This window comes from Micropterus salmoides, unplaced genomic scaffold, assembly GCF_014851395.1.
Source record: "Micropterus salmoides isolate LMB-PRFRI ecotype aquatic unplaced genomic scaffold, ASM1485139v1 Ms_hic_scaffold_21, whole genome shotgun sequence".
In the NCBI taxonomy this organism is placed as follows: Eukaryota; Metazoa; Chordata; class Actinopteri; order Centrarchiformes; family Centrarchidae; genus Micropterus; species Micropterus salmoides.
The window spans coordinates 27,525,494-27,547,017 of NW_024041262.1; the positions used below are offsets into that span (position 1 = coordinate 27,525,494).

General features: G+C 48.9%; 2 protein-coding genes across 12 annotated transcripts in view; one reads left to right on the forward strand and one right to left on the reverse strand.

Moving 5' to 3' along the window:
• Nucleotides 1–3,548, reverse strand: part of LOC119915862 (HEAT repeat-containing protein 1-like) — a 29,431-nt gene extending 25,883 nt beyond the window's left edge. The window contains 10 exon segments of the mRNA XM_038735645.1: nt 274–375; nt 483–570; nt 669–802; nt 909–1,120; nt 1,577–1,717; nt 1,828–1,929; nt 2,015–2,156; nt 2,243–2,459; nt 2,544–2,699; nt 3,440–3,548. Coding sequence (XP_038591573.1) covers nt 274–375; nt 483–570; nt 669–802; nt 909–1,120; nt 1,577–1,717; nt 1,828–1,929; nt 2,015–2,156; nt 2,243–2,459; nt 2,544–2,685 — 1,280 coding nt within the window. The 5' untranslated portion in view covers nt 2,686–2,699; nt 3,440–3,548.
• Nucleotides 3,549–4,104: 556 nt separating this feature from the next.
• Nucleotides 4,105–20,517, forward strand: LOC119915863 (SUN domain-containing protein 1-like). Of its 11 annotated transcripts, none has more exons than XM_038735651.1 (22): nt 4,105–4,266; nt 6,541–6,705; nt 6,777–6,976; nt 7,084–7,110; nt 7,252–7,521; nt 8,704–8,847; nt 10,942–11,022; nt 12,109–12,264; nt 12,990–13,088; nt 13,767–13,842; nt 14,270–14,319; nt 14,621–14,868; nt 15,557–15,823; nt 16,734–16,826; nt 16,901–16,968; nt 17,104–17,341; nt 17,439–17,738; nt 18,478–18,562; nt 18,782–18,897; nt 18,986–19,153; nt 19,237–19,329; nt 19,422–20,517. In XM_038735651.1, the coding sequence occupies exons 2-22, from the start codon at nt 6,602–6,604 to the stop codon at nt 19,551–19,553; spliced, it is 3,015 nt and encodes a 1,004-aa protein (XP_038591579.1). In that variant the 5' UTR covers nt 4,105–4,266; nt 6,541–6,601; the 3' UTR covers nt 19,554–20,517. The 11 variants fall into 11 exon arrangements, with proteins under 11 accessions (XP_038591579.1, XP_038591580.1, XP_038591574.1 ...); XM_038735646.1 differs by lacking the exon at nt 4,105–4,266 and adding an exon at nt 5,658–5,796; XM_038735647.1 differs by lacking the exon at nt 4,105–4,266 and adding an exon at nt 5,658–5,796 and having other exon boundaries at nt 15,575–15,823.
• Nucleotides 20,518–21,524: the final 1,007 nt, after the last annotated feature.

Genomic DNA, 21,524 nt, shown 5'->3' on the forward strand with positions numbered 1-21,524 from the left:
AATAAACACCTGGCTTTAATTATGTTAGCCTGGTAAAACTGAATAATCAATAATTAAAATGTGTTTCCATGCACCAATAAGCCCTCGGTGATCAATAATCTGACAACAGTTAAAAATATATCTGAAACACACAATTGAGTAATTAATTAGTTAATCGTCTAAATGATAACCAGACCGAACAGCTAGTGAGAAAATATATCAGCATCATGACGAAGAGAATCGTTTCAGTAAGAAACAGTAAATGAAAAAGGTGCAGGTGTTTGCTGGACCCACCTGGACTCGAACAGTCGGACCAGAGGCAGCAGGCGCCGGTCGAGGGCCGACGCGTGTTCAGCAGAGAGCTCGGTCTGACACAGGTACTGGTCCAACAGCAAACTGCGAGAGGAACACGGCAAGACTCAGTCTACGGGACACAAGGGGGGCGCTGCTGGTCCACAACGGCTCTCTGGTCTCAGAGAGGAAGAAACAGGAGGAGAACTTACCGAGCCACGGTTTGGTCCAGGCCTTTGGTCAGAGGAACGGACCGCAGGATGGACTCCAACACGCCGACCTCGGCCGCCTCGGCCTCACCTGTGAGAACAACAGGTAAACACAAACAGTACTAATGAAAATGATTCCACCTTATTTCCTGTTGCAGAACATCAGCAGAGGCCTCACACGGTTCTCACCTGAGCTGCAGGTGAACATGGCGTGGATCAGGTGGGGCAGCAGGTAGCGCAGCAGAGGGCTGACGTCATGAGACGCCGCCATGACCTGCAGCGTGGAAACCAACGCGGGCATGGAGCTCAGGCGGCTGAAGGCTCTGCAGGAGAGAGGAGGAGTTAAACTGAACGCTCGACGGTGCCATCGAACCCCGTCCCCGTGTGGGAGGGGTCACACCTGCAGGGGGCGTGTCTGAGTGGTCCTACCTGGGCCCAGCGGCGCCCTCCTTCTGGTTCTGCAGCAGCACGATCAGGCAGCCCAGACCCTCCTTGGCCAGCGTGGGCTCTTTGAGCAGAGACTTGCTGATGTGCACGGCGAGCGTGTCCACCAGACTCGCCTCCATCACCACCTTCACCGCCAGCTGGCACACGATCATGTAGGTGGCGGCTTTGTAGTCCGTCAGCGTCGACTTCAGGCCCTGCGGGGACGACGTTTGAAATACGACACCTGAGCTTCTGCGCATTTTCTTCACTGAGCAAAAGATCTGAATGAATCCAGCTCAGGTCCGCAGCTAACGATTACTTTCTTTACCGATTAGTCAGCAGATCGACCGTTCTGACCAACAGTTTAAAACGAAGTTCAATTTAATCCGTGAAAGACTAAACGAGCAAATAATCCAGAGACACTCAGAAAATCTAGGAATTATTTTCCTGACAAATAACAGTAGCTGACGTAATGTTTCCTTATCGATCGTGTCTGCAGCTCTAAAACTGACAAAATGACCATTTAAACCAGGAACTATCTGCTCAAAGAATAAAAACAAGATAATGAATCTGACCCGACGTTTAAAACCAACTCAGCTACAGAAATATCAAAACACAGTCCTGCAGCTTTGACCTCTGACCTCCTGTCAGACAGAGAACGTGAACGTTACCCTCTGAACATATGGCAGCAGCTTGGAGATGACGGTGTCAGACACTTTGTCCACGGCGTCCAGAGCGGGAACGATGGTCGATGCGTAGAAGGAGAAGATGACTCTGAGCTGGGAGCAGCTTCCAGAGTGTCCCGAGTACGCCTGCAAACGAGAAGGTACAGATGTGAGAAAGCAGGTGAAAAGCAGCAGCGTTCGCTTCCGGCCGTACGCGTCAGTCAGAATGTAAATACATCAGGACCTGACGCTCTTACCTGGATGGACTTGGTGACCAGGGTGCAGATGAAGTCCATGAAGCTCAGGTCTGTGTAGCAGTGAGTGATCAGGGTTCCTCTGGACAACGGCACGCCTGGTTTCTGAACAGACAGCAGCACAGCGTTGACATGCAGCGCACACACTTGTATATCTGAACATGAACAGCGTGCAGCAGCAGAGTCGGACCTGCAGGCAGTGCAGCCAGTTCCAGCGGCTGGTGGCGTCCTTGATCCTGAGCAGCTGCAGGACTCTGACGAACACGTTGGTGTCGTGATACGGCAGCGCGCACGCCAGCAGGCTGTCGCAGTTGTACAGCTGGATGTGGAAGCTGCAACAAAACACGGGACTCTGAACACACATGTTCGATCTGACAACACGGCCGACTCTGAGAAATACAAAACGCGCCGTCGTTACCGGTGAACCAGCCACTCGATGCACTTGTGAGCCGGCTTGAGGAGGAAGTACGGGCAGAGGCGGGTGAGGAAGAGCGAGATGCCGGCGTCCAGCTTCTCGTTGACCTCTTTGGATTGGACGCTCCGCTCCAGGGTCAGCGAGGCCCGGCTGAACAGGGTGTCCTGGAACTCCTGGAAGGCGGGTTCGATTCCCAGCAGCTCCTCAAACCCTGTGCAGCCTGGAGGAGGAGAGAGGACGGTGTTATCGAGGCTAGCCAGAAAACAGGTTGTGCAGCCACACCAACACCCTGTGCGGGACTCACCGAGGGCGTAGAAGGTGCTTCTGTCCATGGCGGCGGCATCTTTGGGGTCGAAGAGGAGCGAGGCGACCTCCCTGCGTGTCAGCAGGTTGGGGTCGCTCTGAGGCAGCGCGAGCCTCTTCAGCTGGTGGGCCAACGACGTCATGATGATTTCTTAATCTGATGGAGACACAAACATAAACTGACTGACTGTTTCCAGTTACCTAAAGGCGTTCAGGCTATTTACATAAATGAGAGGTGAAATAACCTGAGGAGTATTATTATTATTTAGTCCCAAAACTTTAAATCAGTATATGTTTAAAATGAAACCACGTATCTACTTGCTCCATTCTAGTTACATCAAACCAAACTCCGCTGGATCCCCGCTTCACTTTAACAGCTAAACTGAACAGTATTGAGCCTAAAGACCGGTGAGAAACTGTTGTGAAAAGAGGATGGGAAGATAAATCACTGGAATATGTTAATGCCGAACAGTAGAGTGGATCTATGTGGTTAACATAAAGTCTTAACTCCAGCTGTGTGTAGAACGAACTCTTTTAAATAAGCGAGAAAATATTAAACTTGCAGTTTTTCAGGGGAGTTTGGCGTGTAAAAGAATTCCAGCGCAGAAACAGAAGTCCGTTATTCAGTATTCAGATTGTAATCCAGTGTCGTAGCTGCAGCCAGAAAACAGTGTTCGTATGATGTCTTTACAGGCACTAATAGTTAACTTCACATTAACTTACGAACTACAGCAACATTCATGTTACGCTAACTGGCCGACTTCTCGCTCCTGAAACGAAACTAACTGTCTCACAACCAAAGATTTACGGACATGTAGGTTTCTTAAACACGCCGGAACAATAATTCCAACATTCAGAAAGGAATTAAGAGACTAAAAAAGAAGACAAACCTCTCACCTGTTTTCAGTATGTCTGTAAAACACATGGGCGCACGCTGCTGATAGCTGCAGCGACCTGATGATTCTACATCCGGGTCACGACAGGGTTTCCTGTAATGGGAGATCTCATCGCCAAGTACTTCCTTCTTCGCCCAACACCCGATCTTTTACTAATAAGACTTTCAATTTGAACTTTTATTTTTTGAATTATTACTTTATTCCACGTTAACAAGCCGATTTAGAAGCACACTCTTTCTTACTGCTAATATATTTCACAGGAGTATTTTTTGCCGCAATGATTATTACTGGCTGTGTTACAGTCTACGGTTAACTCTCACTCAGTAATGGGAAATATGGCATCCGTGTTAGGAGACAGGTCCAAAATTAATGCTTTTCTATTGAATCAGATTTTTGAAATACATTAAAACAAATAACTGAACAACGATGTAAAAAATAATAATAATAATCTCCGCTCGCCAGATTTCACACGTTAAAGGACGTGAAGTATCTCGAGCGCATTGTATGATCTTTGGCAGCGCGCCCTCCCGCCACACGGGGGCGGTGAATCCCGCTGCCTCCGTATAAAAAGCTAAACAACAACCTCTCCGTTTGGCTTCTTGTTAAGTTTGTCAGTCGACATTTCGAAGTCGTGTCTATTTTACACGAACAGTTTTGATTTTTCACATCTTTATTTTTGTCGTTACGTCGCCAACTTTGCTATAAAAGTGGAAAACGGACAGGAAACGGTCACTTCTCAGCGCTACGTGTTTAGCTAGCAGCAGCTAGCCGGCTGTAGCTTCACCTTAAAGCTCCGCCGTTACCGGCTTGTCGAAGGCTCCGCTGTCGGTGAGTAGTTTGTAGTTTGTAGTTTGCTGCTGTCGTTTTGTTCTGTGTGTTTTATTTTGTGTCGACGTCCTGAGAGCTAATTAAAGCTAACGTTAGCAAAGCGACTGTTCGTTTTTCGCGGGGCCCCGCCCACCGCGTAACATCATTGGTCTTCCGGGACGTCATCTGTCTGAGCTGAGCGCTGATTGGCTGGAAGCTGACAGTCCCTTTAACTGTGCAGTTAAATGACTGAAGACACGTGGGTGACTGTGACTGTGCATCTTTAGTAGTTTGTATGTTTTGTATTATTTATTTATATTAATCTATAATTTATTTTATTTATTTAGTATTTATCTATTTATATAAACATTAATTATTATTTATGTTTTTAATCTGCTGTCCCATCCTAAAATAAAGAGAACATAAAACGGATTAGTACCTGTGGGCTGCACTGAAGCGGGGTTACTGGCTTATCCGGGTAACTTCAGGTGTAACTTCCCGGCTCTGCTAAAGGTGGACAGGGGTTAACCGAGGTCTGTTGCCATGGCAATCTACGCTGCATCTCTGAACTGCTCCGAGCTGTCGAGTTAAATCTGAGGAGGTTTTAATATTAGATTAAACCTCCAGGGTGTAAAATGTGACTATTGAAGTCAAAATCTGTACAATTACACAGATAATTATGCTGTTCTACCAAAGTGTGTGTCACGTTAACCTTTTTAATCACGTGTTGCTGCAGCAGAGACGTCCTGGCCGCCACAGAGCTCCTGTTTGCTTCAGATCCCTGCAAACTGTGATCATTTAAATATGTTTCCAAATGAGAATAATGATGTAAAATGTGATCGATTCCTCTCATAATGGATATGCATAATAATAATAATAATCTCAAATTTTTTAGGTCTATAAACCTCTAATGGCTGTGAATAAAATGTCTGAACCCCCAAAATGGTAAACTTGATGCAACCTGAGGCCGAGAAAAGCAGCAGAAGCTCAGATCTGAGAGCCTGGAACATCAAACTTTGGTGTTTCTGCCTGAAAGTGACTTGATTATTTAAACATCTGCAGCTCAGCTGTTTTTAGAGCTCAGGAAACTGGACCTTACACCTGAAGACGTCTCTTTGGACCTTCTGATTGGATGATGGGGATAATGACCAGCTGTGTTTGACGGAGCCCTCAGCGGGTCGACGCAGGCCGCTCTGCAGAAAGCCTTTAATTGGCTCAGGGTGTGAGGGTTGCTGGGTAATCTGGAGGTTCACCTGCTGAACAAAGGACAAATCCTTTGTGTGTTTGACGTCCTGCTGACATTTTAGTGTCGGTTGTTATTTATAATAATCAGTTTCTTCTTCTTTGAAAGTGAAAGTTACTCTTTTGTTTCTTCAGGCTGGGTTTACTCTGTGTCACATGTTTAAGAGGTGGGCGGAGTCTGAGCTCTAACAGGAAGTCAGCAGCAGTGCAGGGGGGTGGTGTGTGTGTGTGCTGGGGATGTGTGTTTACTGGGATGAGCGTCTGGGACGAGGACCTGGACCTGCAGAGCTGCTGGGGCTGGACTGACCTGTGTGTACCTTCTTCTTCTGTGGTGTCAGTATGTAGGTCAGGGCGGCGTTACAGAGATTTGTTTTAAGGAGCGGTGAGTTGTAATCAGACGGCCGCCTGCTGCGTCTGGACCTCGGACTGATCAGGATTCATTTAGTCCGCTTTGAAAAGTTCCTTTGTCTTAGTGGGAACCTGATCCTGTTAAAGTCTCAGCAGCAGGTTTGCAAGAAGGGACGCGTTTCATGTTACAGCCCGACGTTACGGGAGGATTAAATGTACTTTGGACCTGAGCCGCGCTGAAGTACCAAATAAAATGTGTGTCCTGAGGCGCCTGCTGCACTTTGGCCTCTACAGAAGTTTAAAACCATAAAAACATCCCCGCAGCTCCAGTTCTCGCCGTGAGGCTGAGGAACAGGTCCGAGTCATGTTGGGACTTTAAATCAGGAGACGTTGGTTTCCAGTGAAGTTGTGGTTCCGCTACTTTATTTAATTTGCTTTTAGTTTATGTAAATCTAATTTATGCACCAATAAACCAAAGCTAATCTGCTGGAAGTTAAAACGATAAACCGACTGTGGGCGTAAAGTTCTGGCTGACGAGGCCCGGCGGGTTTATTGGCGCTCGCCGCGCATCGTCTCAAACTGTCAGCGGCGTTCTGTGATCCTGTCGTCGCAAGTTCGTTCCTCCAAGAACGGCGAGCTAGAACACAAGTTTGTTCTCTGCATTCTTCATGAACGCCCAGTAACGCTCCTCCTGCTCCTCCTCAGCTCCAGCTACTCCTCGGCAGCGTCGGACTCTGAGAAGGAGCAGCAGATCTTGTCGGGCATCATGTCCAGACGCAGCCTGCGGCTCGATGACGGGCTGTTGGACCGCAGCCTGCCGCTCAGCAGCGCCTCCTTCAGCGTGGGAGGAGGCGGCTGGAGGAACGCCAGGTGAGTCTGCTCAGGAACGCTCTCCTGCTTTACACTGGAGGCACGTTATCTAATGTCTCCTCCTCCTCCAGGTCATTGAAGTCTCACCGTTCTCAGCAGCACTCGGCCTCCTGCTCGGAGTCTCTCCTCCTCAGCACTCCTTGTAAACTGGCCGGTCAGCCGCCGCTCCTCAACAGCAGCCTCCACAGCGTGGCCTCGGACGCCTCCCTGCTCTCCTCCCTGCTGGACGAGTCCTCCGTCCAGGAGACGACGCTGGTCGACACCTTCTGGGGTAAAACTCCTCCTCCTCCTCTGAGCGTAGCGGCTCTCCTGTCAGGGGGCGAGACGGTTAGTTGAAGCGGCGTTTTGTCTGACGTCTGTCTGATCTTCCTGTTGCAGGTTTGGACCACGACGTGGATCCCAAAGGTCGGTTCAGAGACGAGTTCTCAGCTCCGCCTTCATGAAACTCTTCATTATTCTGTTAAATGTTCTCTGGACACTTTAAAGGACTGAAGGTTTACGTCTCATTACGCGGTTATATTACTTGAGTTCTCGTCTCTGTCCCAGAAAGCACCGTCATAGCGGAGCAGACCCTGCTGGCGGACCGCACTCTGATTGGTTCAGACGGCCGCTGTCCCAAACACCCGGTCCAGACGCTCAGCAGGGTTTACTGTAAGGACTGCGAGCTCTCCTCAGACAGGAGGGAGGCCGTCGCCTCCTACTGCTCCTCCTCCAAATACACCCCCGCCTCGCTGACGGGGCCGGGACCCTCGGAGCCCGGGGGCCAGGAGACCTCCACCATCTACAGCAGAGACCGGAGCCGCAAGAGCAGGACAGGTGAGCCGGGGGGGTTCAGAGCTGCAGCCGTTACTGTTAACGAGTCTGACTCCGCCTTCGTCCTGACCGTTGAGCTGGTTTAATGTTCTGGACAACGTGACGATGCATCGTGAATGTACTGTGAGATGAAGTCGTCTCCGTCCCTCCAGGATGTCGTGATCACAAACATTAACGCGGTTTCAGCTTTTCTGTTAACCTGACCTCTCATCGCCGTGTCCTGCAGCAAACTCACGTCCTCGTTGAGAAGACGCTGCGGACGTGTGCGACACCAACGTCTCACATTTACCTACAACAGCAAAGGAGCGTGAAGACCAGGATCCAGGTCTTCTTCACCGCAGCGGGAAGCTGTCGTCGTGGTCGAACAGGAAACCGTCTCCTGACAAACCCTTTGAGAGAGAAACGCGCTGAGACACAGGCTGCACACATCACCTCTACATAACCAGTTTTCACTTATTCCCACAAACATCACAAAACGCCGAAACGTCACAACTTTCAACATCGTAGTTTTTTTTTAAAAAGCTGCTCCAAAATCAGGAATTTTAAGACGATCACAAAAAGGCCTTGAGATCCTGGAGGGCCTGGAAATGTTGTCCAAATAAAGAACACCTGGAAACACCTGCTGAACTTTAGACAACTATTCGATAATCGTTTCAGGCTTTTTTAAATTATTTTTTTTAGCAACAATATGGAAAGTTTGCTGATTTCATCTCCTTAAATTGAGGAATTGCTGCTTCTTTGTCTCTTATGAAAATAAATCCAGAGCCTTTGGGTTTTGGACTGTTGGTTGGAGCAAAGAAGAAGCAATTTGAAGACGTCACTTTGGGCTCTGGAAAGTTTTAATGCGCATTTTTCACACTTTATAGACCTTTAGTGGATAATGAAAATAATCATGCTGCCCTGCTGAGGTCCACCTTAAGGCCCACCCACAGATCAGCAGGAGCTCTGATTGGCCAGACTGCTTTGAATGTAACTGCCGGCCAATTGGATCTCTTTTTGTTGCTGCTCTCAAGCTTTCAGTCCAAACTAGTTTTTATGTTTTGTTTCTAAATAATAAAGTCTTGATCTGTGATGGAACGTCAGACAGGTGAACTTCCTGCCCCACCTCCGGGTGTCGTGGGTTTCCCTGCGCGCTCCTTCGTTTCTCTCGACTCGTTATTGAAGTGCGACTGTCGGCTGTTCCAGATGTGCTGCGGCTGTGGCTGGACTCGTCTCTGCCGTGTGTCAGGAGAGCGGCGGCCTGCTGCGTCTCTGTGCTGACGCACACCTGGCAGGTGTGCCGGGCGCTGGCCTCGCAGGTCCACGCACGGACCGCTCACAGACGAGGAGGTACTGACTGTCAGAGGCTGTCCGCCTGACACACGGGTCCAGAACTACTGACATGAGAATCTGTTCTGCTGGGACTCTTTCTTCTTCTTCACCTGCACATGCTGTTCTTTTCCAGATCACTAGAACCTCCACAGATATCCCCAGAACCTTCTTAGTAACCACCAGAACCTCCAAACTTCCCTGGTGATAATTAAACTTTCTCAAGGACCACGACAGCCGCCTAGGGAACCCCTACCCGACCACAAGACTCCCAGAACCAACTACAGTGCCACTATTACCTCCATAAACAGCACTACTACAACCTAAATGAACCCTAGAACCTCCCCACTTGGCACAGGAGCTTCTTTTAGGGCCGCTAGAACCTCCCCACGTGGCACAGGAGGCTCTTATAGGGCCGCTAGAACCTCCCCACTTAGCACAGGAGGCTCTTATAGGACCGCTAGCACATCCCCACTTAGCACAGGAGGCTCTTATAGGACCGCTAGCACCTCCCCACTTAGCACAAGAGCCTCTTATAGGACCGCTAGAACCTCCCCACTTAGCACAAGAGCCTCTTATAGGACCGCTAGCACCTCCCCACTTAGCACAAGAGCCTCTTATAGGACCGCTAGCACCTCCCCACTTGGCACAGGAGCTTCTTATAGGACCGCTAGCACCTCCCCACTTAGCACAAGAGCTTCTTATAGGACCGCTAGCACCTCCCCACTTAGCACAAGAGCTTCTTATAGGACCGCTAGCACCTCCCCACTTAGCACAGGAGGCTCTTATAGGACCGCTAGCACCTCCCCACTTAGCACAAGAGCCTCTTATAGGACCGCTAGAACCTCCCCACTTAGCACAGGAGGCTCTTATAGGACCGCTAGCACCTCCCCACTTAGCACAAGAGCCTCTTATAGGACCGCTAGAACCTCCCCACTTAGCACAGGAGCCTCTTATAGGACCGCTAGCACCTCCCCACTTAGCACAGGAGCCTCTTATAGGACCGCTAGCACCTCCCCACTTAGCACAAGAGCCTCTTATAGGACCGCTAGCACCTCCCCACTTAGCACAAGAGCTTCTTATAGGACCGCTAGCACCTCCCCACTTGGCACAAGAGCTTCTTATAGGACCGCTAGCACCTCCCCACTTGGCACAAGAGCCTCTTATAGGACCGCTAGCACCTCCCCACTTAGCACAAGAGCCTCTTATAGGACCGCTAGCACCTCCCCACTTAGCACAAGAGCCTCTTATAGGACCGCTAGAACCTCCCCACTTAGCACAGGAGCTTCTTATAGGACCGCTAGAACCTCCCCACTTGGCACAAGAGCCTCTTATAGGACCGCTAGAACCTCCCCACTTAGCACAAGAGCCTCTTATAGGACCGCTAGCACCTCCCCACTTGGCACAGGAGCCTCTTTTAGGGCCGCTAGAACCTCCCCACTTGGCACAGGAGGCTCTTATAGGGCCGCTAGAACCTCCCCACTTGGCACAGGAGCTTCTTATAGGGCCGCTAGAACCTCCCCACTTAGCACAAGAGCTTCTTATAGGGCCGCTAGAACCTCCCCACTTGGCACAGGAGGCTCTTATAGGGCCGCTAGAACCTCCCCACTTGGCACAGGAGGCTCTTATAGGGCCGCTAGAACCTCCCCACTTGGCACAGGAGGCTCTTATAGGACCGCTAGAACCTCCCCACTTGGCACAGGAGCCTCTTATAGGGCCGCTAGAACCTCACGAAGGACTTGAAAAATCTCCAGAATCTGAATCTTTGTCCACTGAATGTTCTCAAAGGCCACTAGAACAAAACACAAACTACTTCTTTTTTCCAAGGTGAACTTCGGGGGTCCATGTGTCCTTTGTTTACGCTGTGGTTCTGTGGTGTTGTGTTCACAAAGGGTTCTCTGGTTTCCTCACTAAGGATCTGGTGCTCTGTCCTGACCCCCCCCCTCCCTCACCTGTGTCCCTCCCAAACAAATGGACCGCGGCGCGTCACTTTGGCTGTTGCCGTGGTGAAATGCAAATCCGTCCTGCTCCCTGCCTGCTCAGCTCCGAGGACGTGGACCTGGTGGGGCGTCGGCCCGCCGGTGAGTCCTGACCGTGTTTCCTCTCCTGTTGCAGGTCGATCCGGTCGCTGTGGAGTCATGAACCTCAGGGAGTCCAGCACGAACCAGAAGGAGCTTCAACCCAGCGGATCTCTGTGTGAGTTACTACAGAACACGCTCACGCTTCCTCGTGGCCACACGGGGCGGCGGGAGTCAGGACACGGGTTTAAATAATAATGTAGCTCTTTGAAGAAGTTGATGTACTTGATTCTTGCAGTTCTGTAAAAATAGAAAATCGTGGGAAAGTTTATATTCTTCCATAGTTGAATTCAAAATGTGAAACTTCCAGATGTTTAGATTGATTCCACATAAAGTGAAACATTTCAACACGGTTTGCAGCTCATGGAAATCAAAACTCCAGGACCTCAAAATGTTTCTTTCTAAAAGAGAAACGTGGACCTGAGAAGAGCCTGCGCAGGTTTCCTGAGCCTTTAATCTCTCGCCGTGAACTTTCCCACCATAGTCACGTTTCTTGAGATGTGTGTGTGTGTGTGTTTAAGCGTTGAGGCTTCTCGAAGTCGACAAAGTCCAGATCGAAGCGCATGTTGTTGTTAAAGGACACCAGGAGAGACGCAGTGAGAAACTCAGACACTGTACAGCTGAGTATTTTAATGAATGCTTGGCCTTTTTATTAGTAAGTTCATTTCTATAGTCCTCCAGGTCCCTCGCACCACATGTGGATTACTCCGCTGCTGAAAGTAGTCCCCAGTAGTTGCTCTGTTTCCTCCTGTTTGTTCAGAAGCTACAGAGAGCAGCCGCTTCAGGAAATATCTGAGCCCCTGAAACAGGAATCTTTACACCTGTGAGGTGGTTTTAAAGATTTGCATCGAGAACAGAAGTCAGACTGCATCTGAGTCATGTTGGGATTTGTTAGTAGGCAAACTTGTTGGTCGTGTCGCAGTGTAGGTAGGATATTCAGTTAGTGGTGGTTCAAATATAATGGCAATACTTAAAGATCAAATTGAAACAGACCGTTACAACAAGTAACGGTCTGTTTCAATTTGAAAGTAACACTGGACTGATCCTCTTTGAAACGTCTGCAGCGACACGTAATGACTTCACTGAAAATGGAGAGGAAGCAGTGGAGGCCTGGAACAGCTGGTCAACTTCATCTCTGCCCCTGATTTCATGAAGCAGACTGACTCTGAGTGCGTCATGTTGTTTCCCGCTTTGTGTCTGTCAGTTAAACGCACCTCATGCCTGCTGACGCCAACAGGTGACGACTGTGAGGGGAAAAGGCGCTCGGACACGGACGACGCCGTCTCCTCGCCTTCGGCCTCGTGGTCCTCAGTGGCTTCCTGTTTGTTGGGGCTGATGTGGAGCGCCGCCGTCTTTACAGGTTAACTAATGAATCTAACGAACGACCTGCAGAAACACATTTTCCACTTGTTGTTTGGATGAAATGTAAATATTAGTTTCACAGTCGTATTCCTTCAGTGCAGGACTAATATTAGACCAAAAACATCATCTGTAATTCATCTATCGCAGAACAACATCAGATGTTTTCCCTCTAAAAGAAGTCTGGGCCCATTAAAACAGTTCAGCAAACTGGTTTCATTTCTTTTAGTTCCTTCATTGAGGTAATTTAGAAAAATGTTTGGAGCCTTTTGTTAAATGTTTTAGTTTTTTAAAGTGACGACCAAGCTGCCAGCTGCCGACGGTGAATCCAGCCTCTCAAACTTAACCTGCCTGCGATAAAACCCGTAGATATAGATAGAAACAAACTAGCTGTACAAGCTGAAGAAGTAATGATGAGTAACATGCAGGCTGTCTGAGCTCACACCTGTTTTAATTGATAGATGTTTAAACATGAAGGACCAGCACAAGGGACGTAAATGAGTCGGGCTCGGTCTGCAGAGGCGGCGTTCATTTCTAGCACGAACAGAAACTAAGAAGCTAAATAAAAATGTGAAGCTGCAGATGGAAAATAGAGACGGTCTGATTCAGTTCAGCTGTCGGGAATCGAACCGTGGAACAGCTTTTAATATCCTGCACCTTCTTCTCATGAACAGTTTGAGGATTTTATAACCTGCCCGTCATCTTATTTCCTCTTTGCCTCCTCAGCTTCGTGTCTCTGGCGGCTGACTCTCAGGGCAGCTGCAGCCATTTGGCCTCTGACCAAAGAAATATGTTCAGCTTCTCGGAGCGCCGCACGCTCTGCAGGTTAACGCCGTGTCACGTCTTTATTTTACTGAAGCCCCCCCCCCGACTGACTCCTGCTCTTCTTCTGATTCGCAGCATGTTTGTGTTTGATGTTTCTCTTCTGAAGTGGGTAGATGAGATGACGCTCGGTGTGCCGCTTCTTCTTCTGTTGTTCCTGTTGTCTTCTGCAGGGGATTGTGTTTTTTTTTTTTTTTTTTTTTTAATCATGTCCAATAATCACAAGACGCACAAGCGCAGCGAGTCACAGCTTTTCATTTACAGACGATTTAAGCATCTCAGGGCTCAAACTGGACCTTTGACTCTGTCAAACGGAGCCGGAGAGATCGTTTTTCTTGTTGATATTTGCGTCGCTTGGGAAGAATCCTCACTCGGAGTCAACAAACTGTCGTTTAAAAGCAGAAAGCCGGAACAGCTGCGGTGAGGAAACTGAAACCACGCAGCTCACTTCAGTTCGCTCAGACCGAATGAGGAAATGATGAAACAAAGGTGGTAATTAAAAACTGAAAGTGAACTCTGTGCGTCTTGTGTTTGCTCTCTGGGTGTCCTGCCTCCTCCTGTTTAATAACAGTTTCTCCTTCCTGCTTGCTGACCTGCAGCCTCCTGCTCCGCTGCTGAAAGGCTTCAGTCACTCGTCTCATCACGTAAAGAGAGATTTAAACTGTGTGTTTGTGTGTTTAGGTAAGACGGCAGTGGTTGCGTACAGGTGGCTCAACGGACGATGGCATCCCATGACCGCAGGCTTCCTCCGCACTCGGCAAGTTTTTACAATAGTTTTATTTTGGTTGAAGCCGGCGGTCTGTAGTTAAGACGAGCTGCTGTTGCACATCACGGATACAGAGAGGTCCTTGGTGTCATTATCTATTAAAGTAGCACAGATTTCCTGCAGCCCCGTGTGATGTGTTCACTGTCACAGCAGAGGAAGAAGTCTAACGTATCCAGCTTAGAAACACAGACGTCCGTCCTGCTGCATTGAGCCTGGATTACAGAAAACTTCTCCTGTGCTTCAGCGCTGACACGTATTTGAACATGCAGAGTAGAAGTAATGTGCTGAAGGTTGCACAGCGTCCTGTAAATGTTTCAGCTGCAGACCTTCAGAGTGCAGACGATTTATTTTGTCTAACCAAACTGAGGCTCAAGCTGCTGCTGCTCTTTAATCAGACATGTTGTTGGTTCTCCTGCAGGTCTCCCCTCACGCTCCTCCTGGTTCTCCTCCCTCTGCTGCTCCTCTTCAGTAGGTTTCTGCACACCGTCTCTGTCATTTATCGGTCCGACTGCCTCACGCCTTTTATTTTAACCTAAACTCCACCAGGTGTTTAGTTTTCTTACACTCAAGTCACACTGATCATCTCATATTTCCTTTATTGGAATTAGCTGAACACACACCTGTAACGCATCAGCCTGTCCGTCTCCATCCACGCTACAATCTGATTTCCTCTTCAGTCAGCAGTTGTTTAACTTGTTAGAAACTGAGGGAGACTGGAGGTCATCCAGAGTCTAATTTAAACGCCGTGTTTCCGTTCTCGTCCTGTCAGGCCTGTGTTCGTTCGGTCCGGCCGGTCTACAGTCCGTCAACATCACAGAGTGGAGGACGGCGGTCTCTGACGTCTCCGGTCTGTCCTCCATCTACAGCTTCATGTCCCCCCAGAGCCAATCGGCAGAGGGCGCCGTGGAGGAGTCAAGGGAGGTGCAGCCCTACGTGGAGCTGACCTACAGCCGACCTCCACCGGCTGAAACGCCGTCAGGGGAGGAGGCACCGCTGGCGCCCGGTTCAGCTGTTAAAGTGAGTGTTATAAAGCTTCTGTAGGTTTTAATACGTTCTGTATTCTAAACAAAGATCCTGCTCATCTGGATTATTTAGTAGGTACAACATTTATTAATTTATTCTAAAAGTTAAAAGACAGTTAAAAGTAAAATCCTTCCCTGGCTCCTGCTTGTAGCCGGGCTCTCATCCAAACGCAGCCGAAGTCTAAAAATAGTGTGTGATTTTTATTATTACGCCGGCCTCCAAGGAGCAAACAGTGAAAATATCTTGTGTAAAGAGAGAAAACTGAGAACAAACGACAAAAAATAAATAAGCACAAGCATTTGGAAACGGGAGTTCTTCAATAAGTAGCTAGTTACCTCCTCCGTAACCAGGCCCAAAGCCAGTAGCCCCTCCCACCAGCTTTCAGAATACAATAAACTCATTTTCCTAACTAGATAAGAGGATCTACATCTGTTACACTCATATATTCAACAATAATTATTCCCATCCCCACAAACGTTTTCCTCCCCCTGAAACAGAAACACAAATTATTAATACAATAAATATTAAAGCTGTTGGACTCGCCTTGTTGCTGAAAGCAGCTTTACAGATAAACTTCCCAGCAGTGTTTCATATCTTTTCCATATCTGGTGTCTTATAATCTGGGTTTTACTGTTTGGTCCAAAACTCTAATGAAAAGGTTAAAGTCTCTGTTGCTTCGCAGGACGAAGAGGAGGAGGAGGAGGAGGAGGCGGAGGCGGCAGCGGAGTCTGTGCGGCTCGTTCGCCTGGAGCAGAGTCTGACGGCGCTGTGGGAGCGCGTGGAGGCCGGAGGGCGGCGGGCTGAGCAGAGACACAGGGAGGTGGCCCGGCTGTACGCTGACCTCCAGGGCGACGGCGAGGGACTGGAGCCCTGGCTGAGCGGCCTGCTGGACCGGCAGCTGGACCAGCTCAGGAGACAACTGGACGAGGAGAGACTGCACAGGGACCAGGTCAGGGACATCTCTGGTTCCTAACGTGAGGGTCGGGACCCACGTGGGGTCTCAAAATAAATCGCAGGGATCTCAAGATGACTCAGACTTTGTTGCCCCCTGATTTATTCACCAATCATTTATTATGGGAAACATTATATTCAAACACGTTTCAGTGCAAGTTGAACAGCGTGATTTTTAAGATCCATAATGATTTGAGATTCTCGTTCAATATTTCGATATATCTGCTTTTCAGAAACACTTAACGTAACAACTTTTAATTGTCAATGTGTTTAGACTGCACAGCACAAATCTGAAGTCGGTCGGACTAAACGCCCAGGAGGAGTTCGTTAAAGTACAAAATGTGTAAATCGCCAAAAATGACCATTAAATCCAAAATGGCCGACTTCTTGTTGGGTTTAGGGCATCGCTCCAAGAGGCTTTTTTGTGTGTCTGGACAAGATACACTTACCACAGAAATTTAGTACACGTAGGTGAAACTTTGTCCGCTGGCTGCTCTGTAGGGGCGCAAGCGAGCCATTTTGCCACGCCCATGCGTGTAACCAATCAATATATAAATTTTCACCGCATCTGAATTAATGTGCGAAGTTGAGGTTACTTTGCAGGAAAAAGAGAAATAATTCCAATAGGGACCTCGCGTGTTTCATGCTCGGGCCATAATAAACTTTATTATGACGGCTGGTCGCTGTTGGCAACAGGGAGCTGCAGAGCGCCCTCTGCTGGACATCACTCGTAACACGATCGAAGGGTCCGTCTTCCGTCTCATTTGTCAGCTGTTATAAACTCAGTTTATCTGCACTTAGTCTTGACATGTTGGTGCCACGTCCGTTATTTCCTGGATTTTTACCGCCCCCTCTTGAAGCTCGAACAGGCCGCTGAGGATGATGGGAGTCTGTTTGTGTTCCCGTAGACTCGGCAGCAGGATCTGTTGCAGCAGCAGAGCCAAACGTCTCGTCTGGATCAGCTGGAGCTGCAGCTGCGGACGCTGGCTGCAAAGACAGAGGTACTGTGTGGTTTATAAAAGCAGACGCTCCGTTGTGTTTGTTCGCTTTCAGGACACTTTTTGTTCTTCATCAGGAGGTGCAGCGGAGACACGAAGCTGCCGCAGTCCCAACCTCACCAACAACACTTCCAGCCGCCGTCAGGTAACCTTCCAAGGCCTCGTCCTCGGCTGTAGTTTAGTTTCCAAATGTGAGCAGAAATAAAAGGCAGCAGTCCAACTTTGCTTTCTTCTGTGAAGGGAACTCTTCAACTATCTGTTGTCTTGTAACTTCCTCTAGTGTTGGTGTGGACCGTCTGTCCCATGATGCCTTGCTGGCGGAGGTTGCGCGGTTGGCGGCGGCTCTGGAGGACGTCCGGCAGCACGTTGAGGATCTGTCAGAGTGTCAGGGCGACGGCCAACAGCTCGACAGAATCCGGCAGACGGTGAGAGAGAAGACGCAAACCTCACTTATTATTACAGTAACAGTGAAGACGCGGCGAGGGTTCGCCTCGTCAGCTGGACCGTCACAGCTGCAGGTGACGCTGAGCGGCGCCGAGCAAATGCTGCACAACCGTGATAATAATAATCTCTCAGCTTCAGCTGTGAAAACCTTTCCCTCGTGTCCTCTGTCAGATTTCAGCGCACGTGTCCGCTCAGGTCCGTGAGGAGGTTCGTACTCTGGTCTACGGCAACCAGCTGGCGGTGAGGGGCGGGGCCTCCGGGGACGACGACGCGGGCCTCCCGGAGTCTCTCCTCCGGTGGTTGTCGCAGCAGTACGTCACCGGGGCCGACCTGAAGGCGTCGCTGGCCTCCCTGGAGCTCAGCATCCTGCAGAACATCAGCCTGCAGCTGGAGCAGCGCCGCAGCGAGGAGACGGTCAGAGAGGCCGTCCTGCACGCCACCGGGGCCGCTGGGGCCGCCGTGACCACGGAGGTGAGCGTGTTGGGGGTCTGGTCAGAGTGACGCCACTCTCATGTCAGTGCATTTAAAAACTTTATTCCCCTTGGACAGAACGAGGCACGCCGTTTCCCCGCAGCAGCGCCTCTAAACAAATGAACAGGTTCTCTCTGAAAGGACTTTGTTCCAGACCGTTTCTTGGTAAAGACCAGGACCTGGTGGAGAACCTGCCCCGTAAACTAGAACTGTGGTCAGTCGTTTTTCAGTCCACGCCGTCACACCTGTCGTGAACGAGGTCACTGCTGTCGGCAGGAAAACCTGTCGTCTCATAACGGCGATTTAGAGAAGTGTTAGTGGAATCATTTTGTGAAGTTGTTTCCGTGCTCAGCCTCACGATCACGATCTGTCCCGGCACAGCAGGGGTCAAATGGCCTTTTGGTTAATTCTGGCACGTTTATACTTTTGTGTTTATTAGTCCCTGTTAATAAACCTGAAAGAAATGAGCAGTCAGGTAAGAGTCAGGTGTGGATCTTTTATTTTATTATTAGTTCATGCTTCCTCTGTCCTACATGTGGCGTTCCAGAGCTCTTACAGTCCTGAGGGGCTGGTTTTTCTAGACCGACCATCATTAAGTCTTTTGGCTCGGTCTCTTCTCTCCCTGTTGTAAATGTGACTGCTCGCTTGAAGTGGGACCATTTTTCTATTTTTAACGATGGCTGTCGTCACATTTTTAGACTCTTGTCGTTTCCTAATCCGCCTCTCTCGTCTCTCCCAGGACGTCCGTGTGATCGTGGAGAACGCTCTGCGCCTGTTTTCTCAGGACCGGACCGGCCTGGCCGACTACGCTCTGGAGTCTGGAGGTGAGAAACGATCTTCATAATTCGGGTGCAACAGGATCAGTATGTTGTCTGAATAATGCTCAGACTCAAACCAACAGCCAGTCAGTCTGACTTCCTGTCCGCGGCTCCCGGCTCTCGGCCCATTGGTTCCTACTGAAGACATAAATCTTGACCGCACTACGATGTGACGTGTCGCCGTGAGCCGTTCCTGACGGGTGTGTGTCTGTGCTCGTCCTGCAGGGGGCAGCGTCCTGAGCACTCGCTGCTCACAGACGTACAAGACGAAGGCGGCTCTGCTCAGTCTGTTCGGAGTTCCCCTCTGGTATTTCTCTCAGTCTCCTCGGGTCGTCATCCAGGTACGTAGGTCGTACGGGCGGCTAAATTAAAACTGTAATCCACCAAAGAGAAAGTGATCATGCAGAAACTCTCTCTGGCCTCCTGCAGCCGGACGTCCATCCAGGAAACTGCTGGGCCTTCAGAGGCTCCGCGGGCTTCCTGGTGATCCGCCTCTCCATGAAGATCGTCCCCACCGCCTTCTCCCTGGAGCACATCCCCAAAGCCCTGGCACCCAGCGGGACGCTGCTCAGCGCCCCCCGAGACTTCAGCGTCTACGTAAGAGAGCGAGGCGCAGCCAGCAGCTCCGGCCCGTCAGAAAGATGCTCGGTTTCTGTTCAGCTGTTTGTTTTTGTCCCCAGGGTCTGGATGATGAGAGTCAGGAGAGAGGGACGCTGCTGGGCTCTTACAGCTACGACCAGGATGGAGAAGCTCTGCAGACCTTCTCCGTCGCTGTGAGTAAAGACTGCAGAGTGCTCGTTTACGCGCTGATGACGGTGAGTTCGTGTTTCACGTCCAAATGATCCGTTTAATTTGTCCTGCGCAGGAGCAGAACGACCGAGCCTTCCAGATCATCGAGCTACAGGTGTCGTCCAACTGGGGTCACCAGGAATACACCTGCATGTACCGCTTCAGGGTGCACGGGACGCCTGAGGACGCCCCAGAGACGAGTATTTAATCCACAGACGGCGTGGAGACGGCAGAGCAACATGTCTGCTGTTTCCTGCTTCAGCCTCCTGCTGCTAACTGTGCCTGAGAAACCGCACGCTTCACTTTCAGCTGCTCTCAAGTCTCCCCAGTGACCATAAACTCGCTTCCTTCCTTCCAGACCAGATGTGATCTGAGCGTCTGGTTTTCCTGTGGAAAAAGGAAACACTGACAGATTTGATGTGACGTCTATATGTTCTGTCAATAGTTAATATTTTTATATCAGTGTTTTGTATTTTCTGTGCTGAAGCTCCTTCATGTTTGAGCCCCACTTTTCTTTTTATCTGAACATTATTGCTGTCGAGAGCGGGACATGTTCCAACTCTTTATTCCCATTAATGTCCTGAAACTAACTGACCCTCCTGGTGAAGGGACAAAATCTCTAAACACATTTTTAAAGTTCAGCTGAAGATAAATCTGAAGCTTCGACAGCTTGAATTCACAAATCAAACGGAGTTTTGGTCTTTTTAGAGAGAAATGTTGTCTTTGTGTTTCCACATTCACTGCATCCTTACCGAGCCGCAATAGAGGAACACAAAGCGTTTCAAACTAAAGACCAAATCATATTTAACTGTGGATTTTATGCCCCAGCACATCCACTGAAATGGCCTCAGGAGAGGAGGGGGTTAATACGATCCATTATGACCTAAAACCTGCCAAATGTCCCCCATGTGTGAGTATTTGGTCCCGCTCACAGCTGCAGCACTGACCGTAATGTAACTTTCACAAAAAACATCTTTCTCAGGAAGTTTTAGAAGAAGAAGGAATAGATTTGCACCAAAGGCCTCGACTGCACTTATGTTTCTGTTTTATTTATTTTGTCTTCAGGTTAATGGAAGATTTAATTTTATTAAGGATTCTGACTAATGTATGTTTTTGTATGTGATTTGAAGCTGGACGTAATAAAGACGTGAAATTTTAAGTTTTTATTGAAAGGGCTCGCGTCTGAATATCTACCAAGCTTTGTTTTGTTTCAGCTGGGTCAGTTTTTCTGTCAGCAGGATTATCTGGTGAACCTTACTTTGAAATCTTTGGCCGTGAACCAAGGAACAAGTTCACTTCTTTCCCTTTGTGGTGTTCAGCCAAGTCAGAAGAGTGAAGAGTTCCCAACATGCAGAGCTGAATCAGACCAATGTCTTCCTAAAGTCTGTGTCAGCAGCCGCCCTTTGTCTCTATTAAAGTGTCCACGTTACAGTGTGTTGTGACATCAGCTGCCAAGTTATGTGATGCACATTTGACAGATGAGGTGCTGAGCATCATGAATAGCAGTTCTCATCTTAAAGAAAAGAATATATCATCTCTCCCTCCACCCACTGAGAGGAGCTATGAGGCGAGGAGAGGACAGAAATCGGGGTTGGGAGAAGCCACGAATGGAAAGTGACTGACCTACAGAGAAACCGCCGCCCATAGAGCCTGGTCGCTAGTCCAGCTGAAAACCACCAATGCAGGACGTTCAAGGTAAAACAACTTGAAATTAACACTAATTAATCTAATGAAAATAAACCTAGGCAGTCAGATCACATCTGATTTAATGAATGTTTTGTGAACAGTATTCACAGCTAACAAAACGTTACGTCTACGTTTGCAGACTCTTTTCTACTTGGAACTTGAAGGACATTATCTAAGGAAGGTTGACATGAAGGGCAACTGGACTTGGTTGAAGATACTTGAAGACTTTTTCATTTGTCATCTGAGAGAAACTCTAAATTTAAAGAGGTGGTATTCTGCTCATGTTCAGGTTCCTCATCTTATTTAGAGTTTGTACCAGAGCAGGTTTACATGGTTATATTTTTGTTCTACTGCACATTGCTGCAGCTCCTCTTTTCTGTGTTGAAGGCTTCGTTTTAGCTATGGAGTGATGCATCTTGTCTCTAAATGATCTTTGTTGGGAGTTGCACATGCTCAGTTCCTAGTTAAGGACTACTAGCCAATCAGAAGCAGA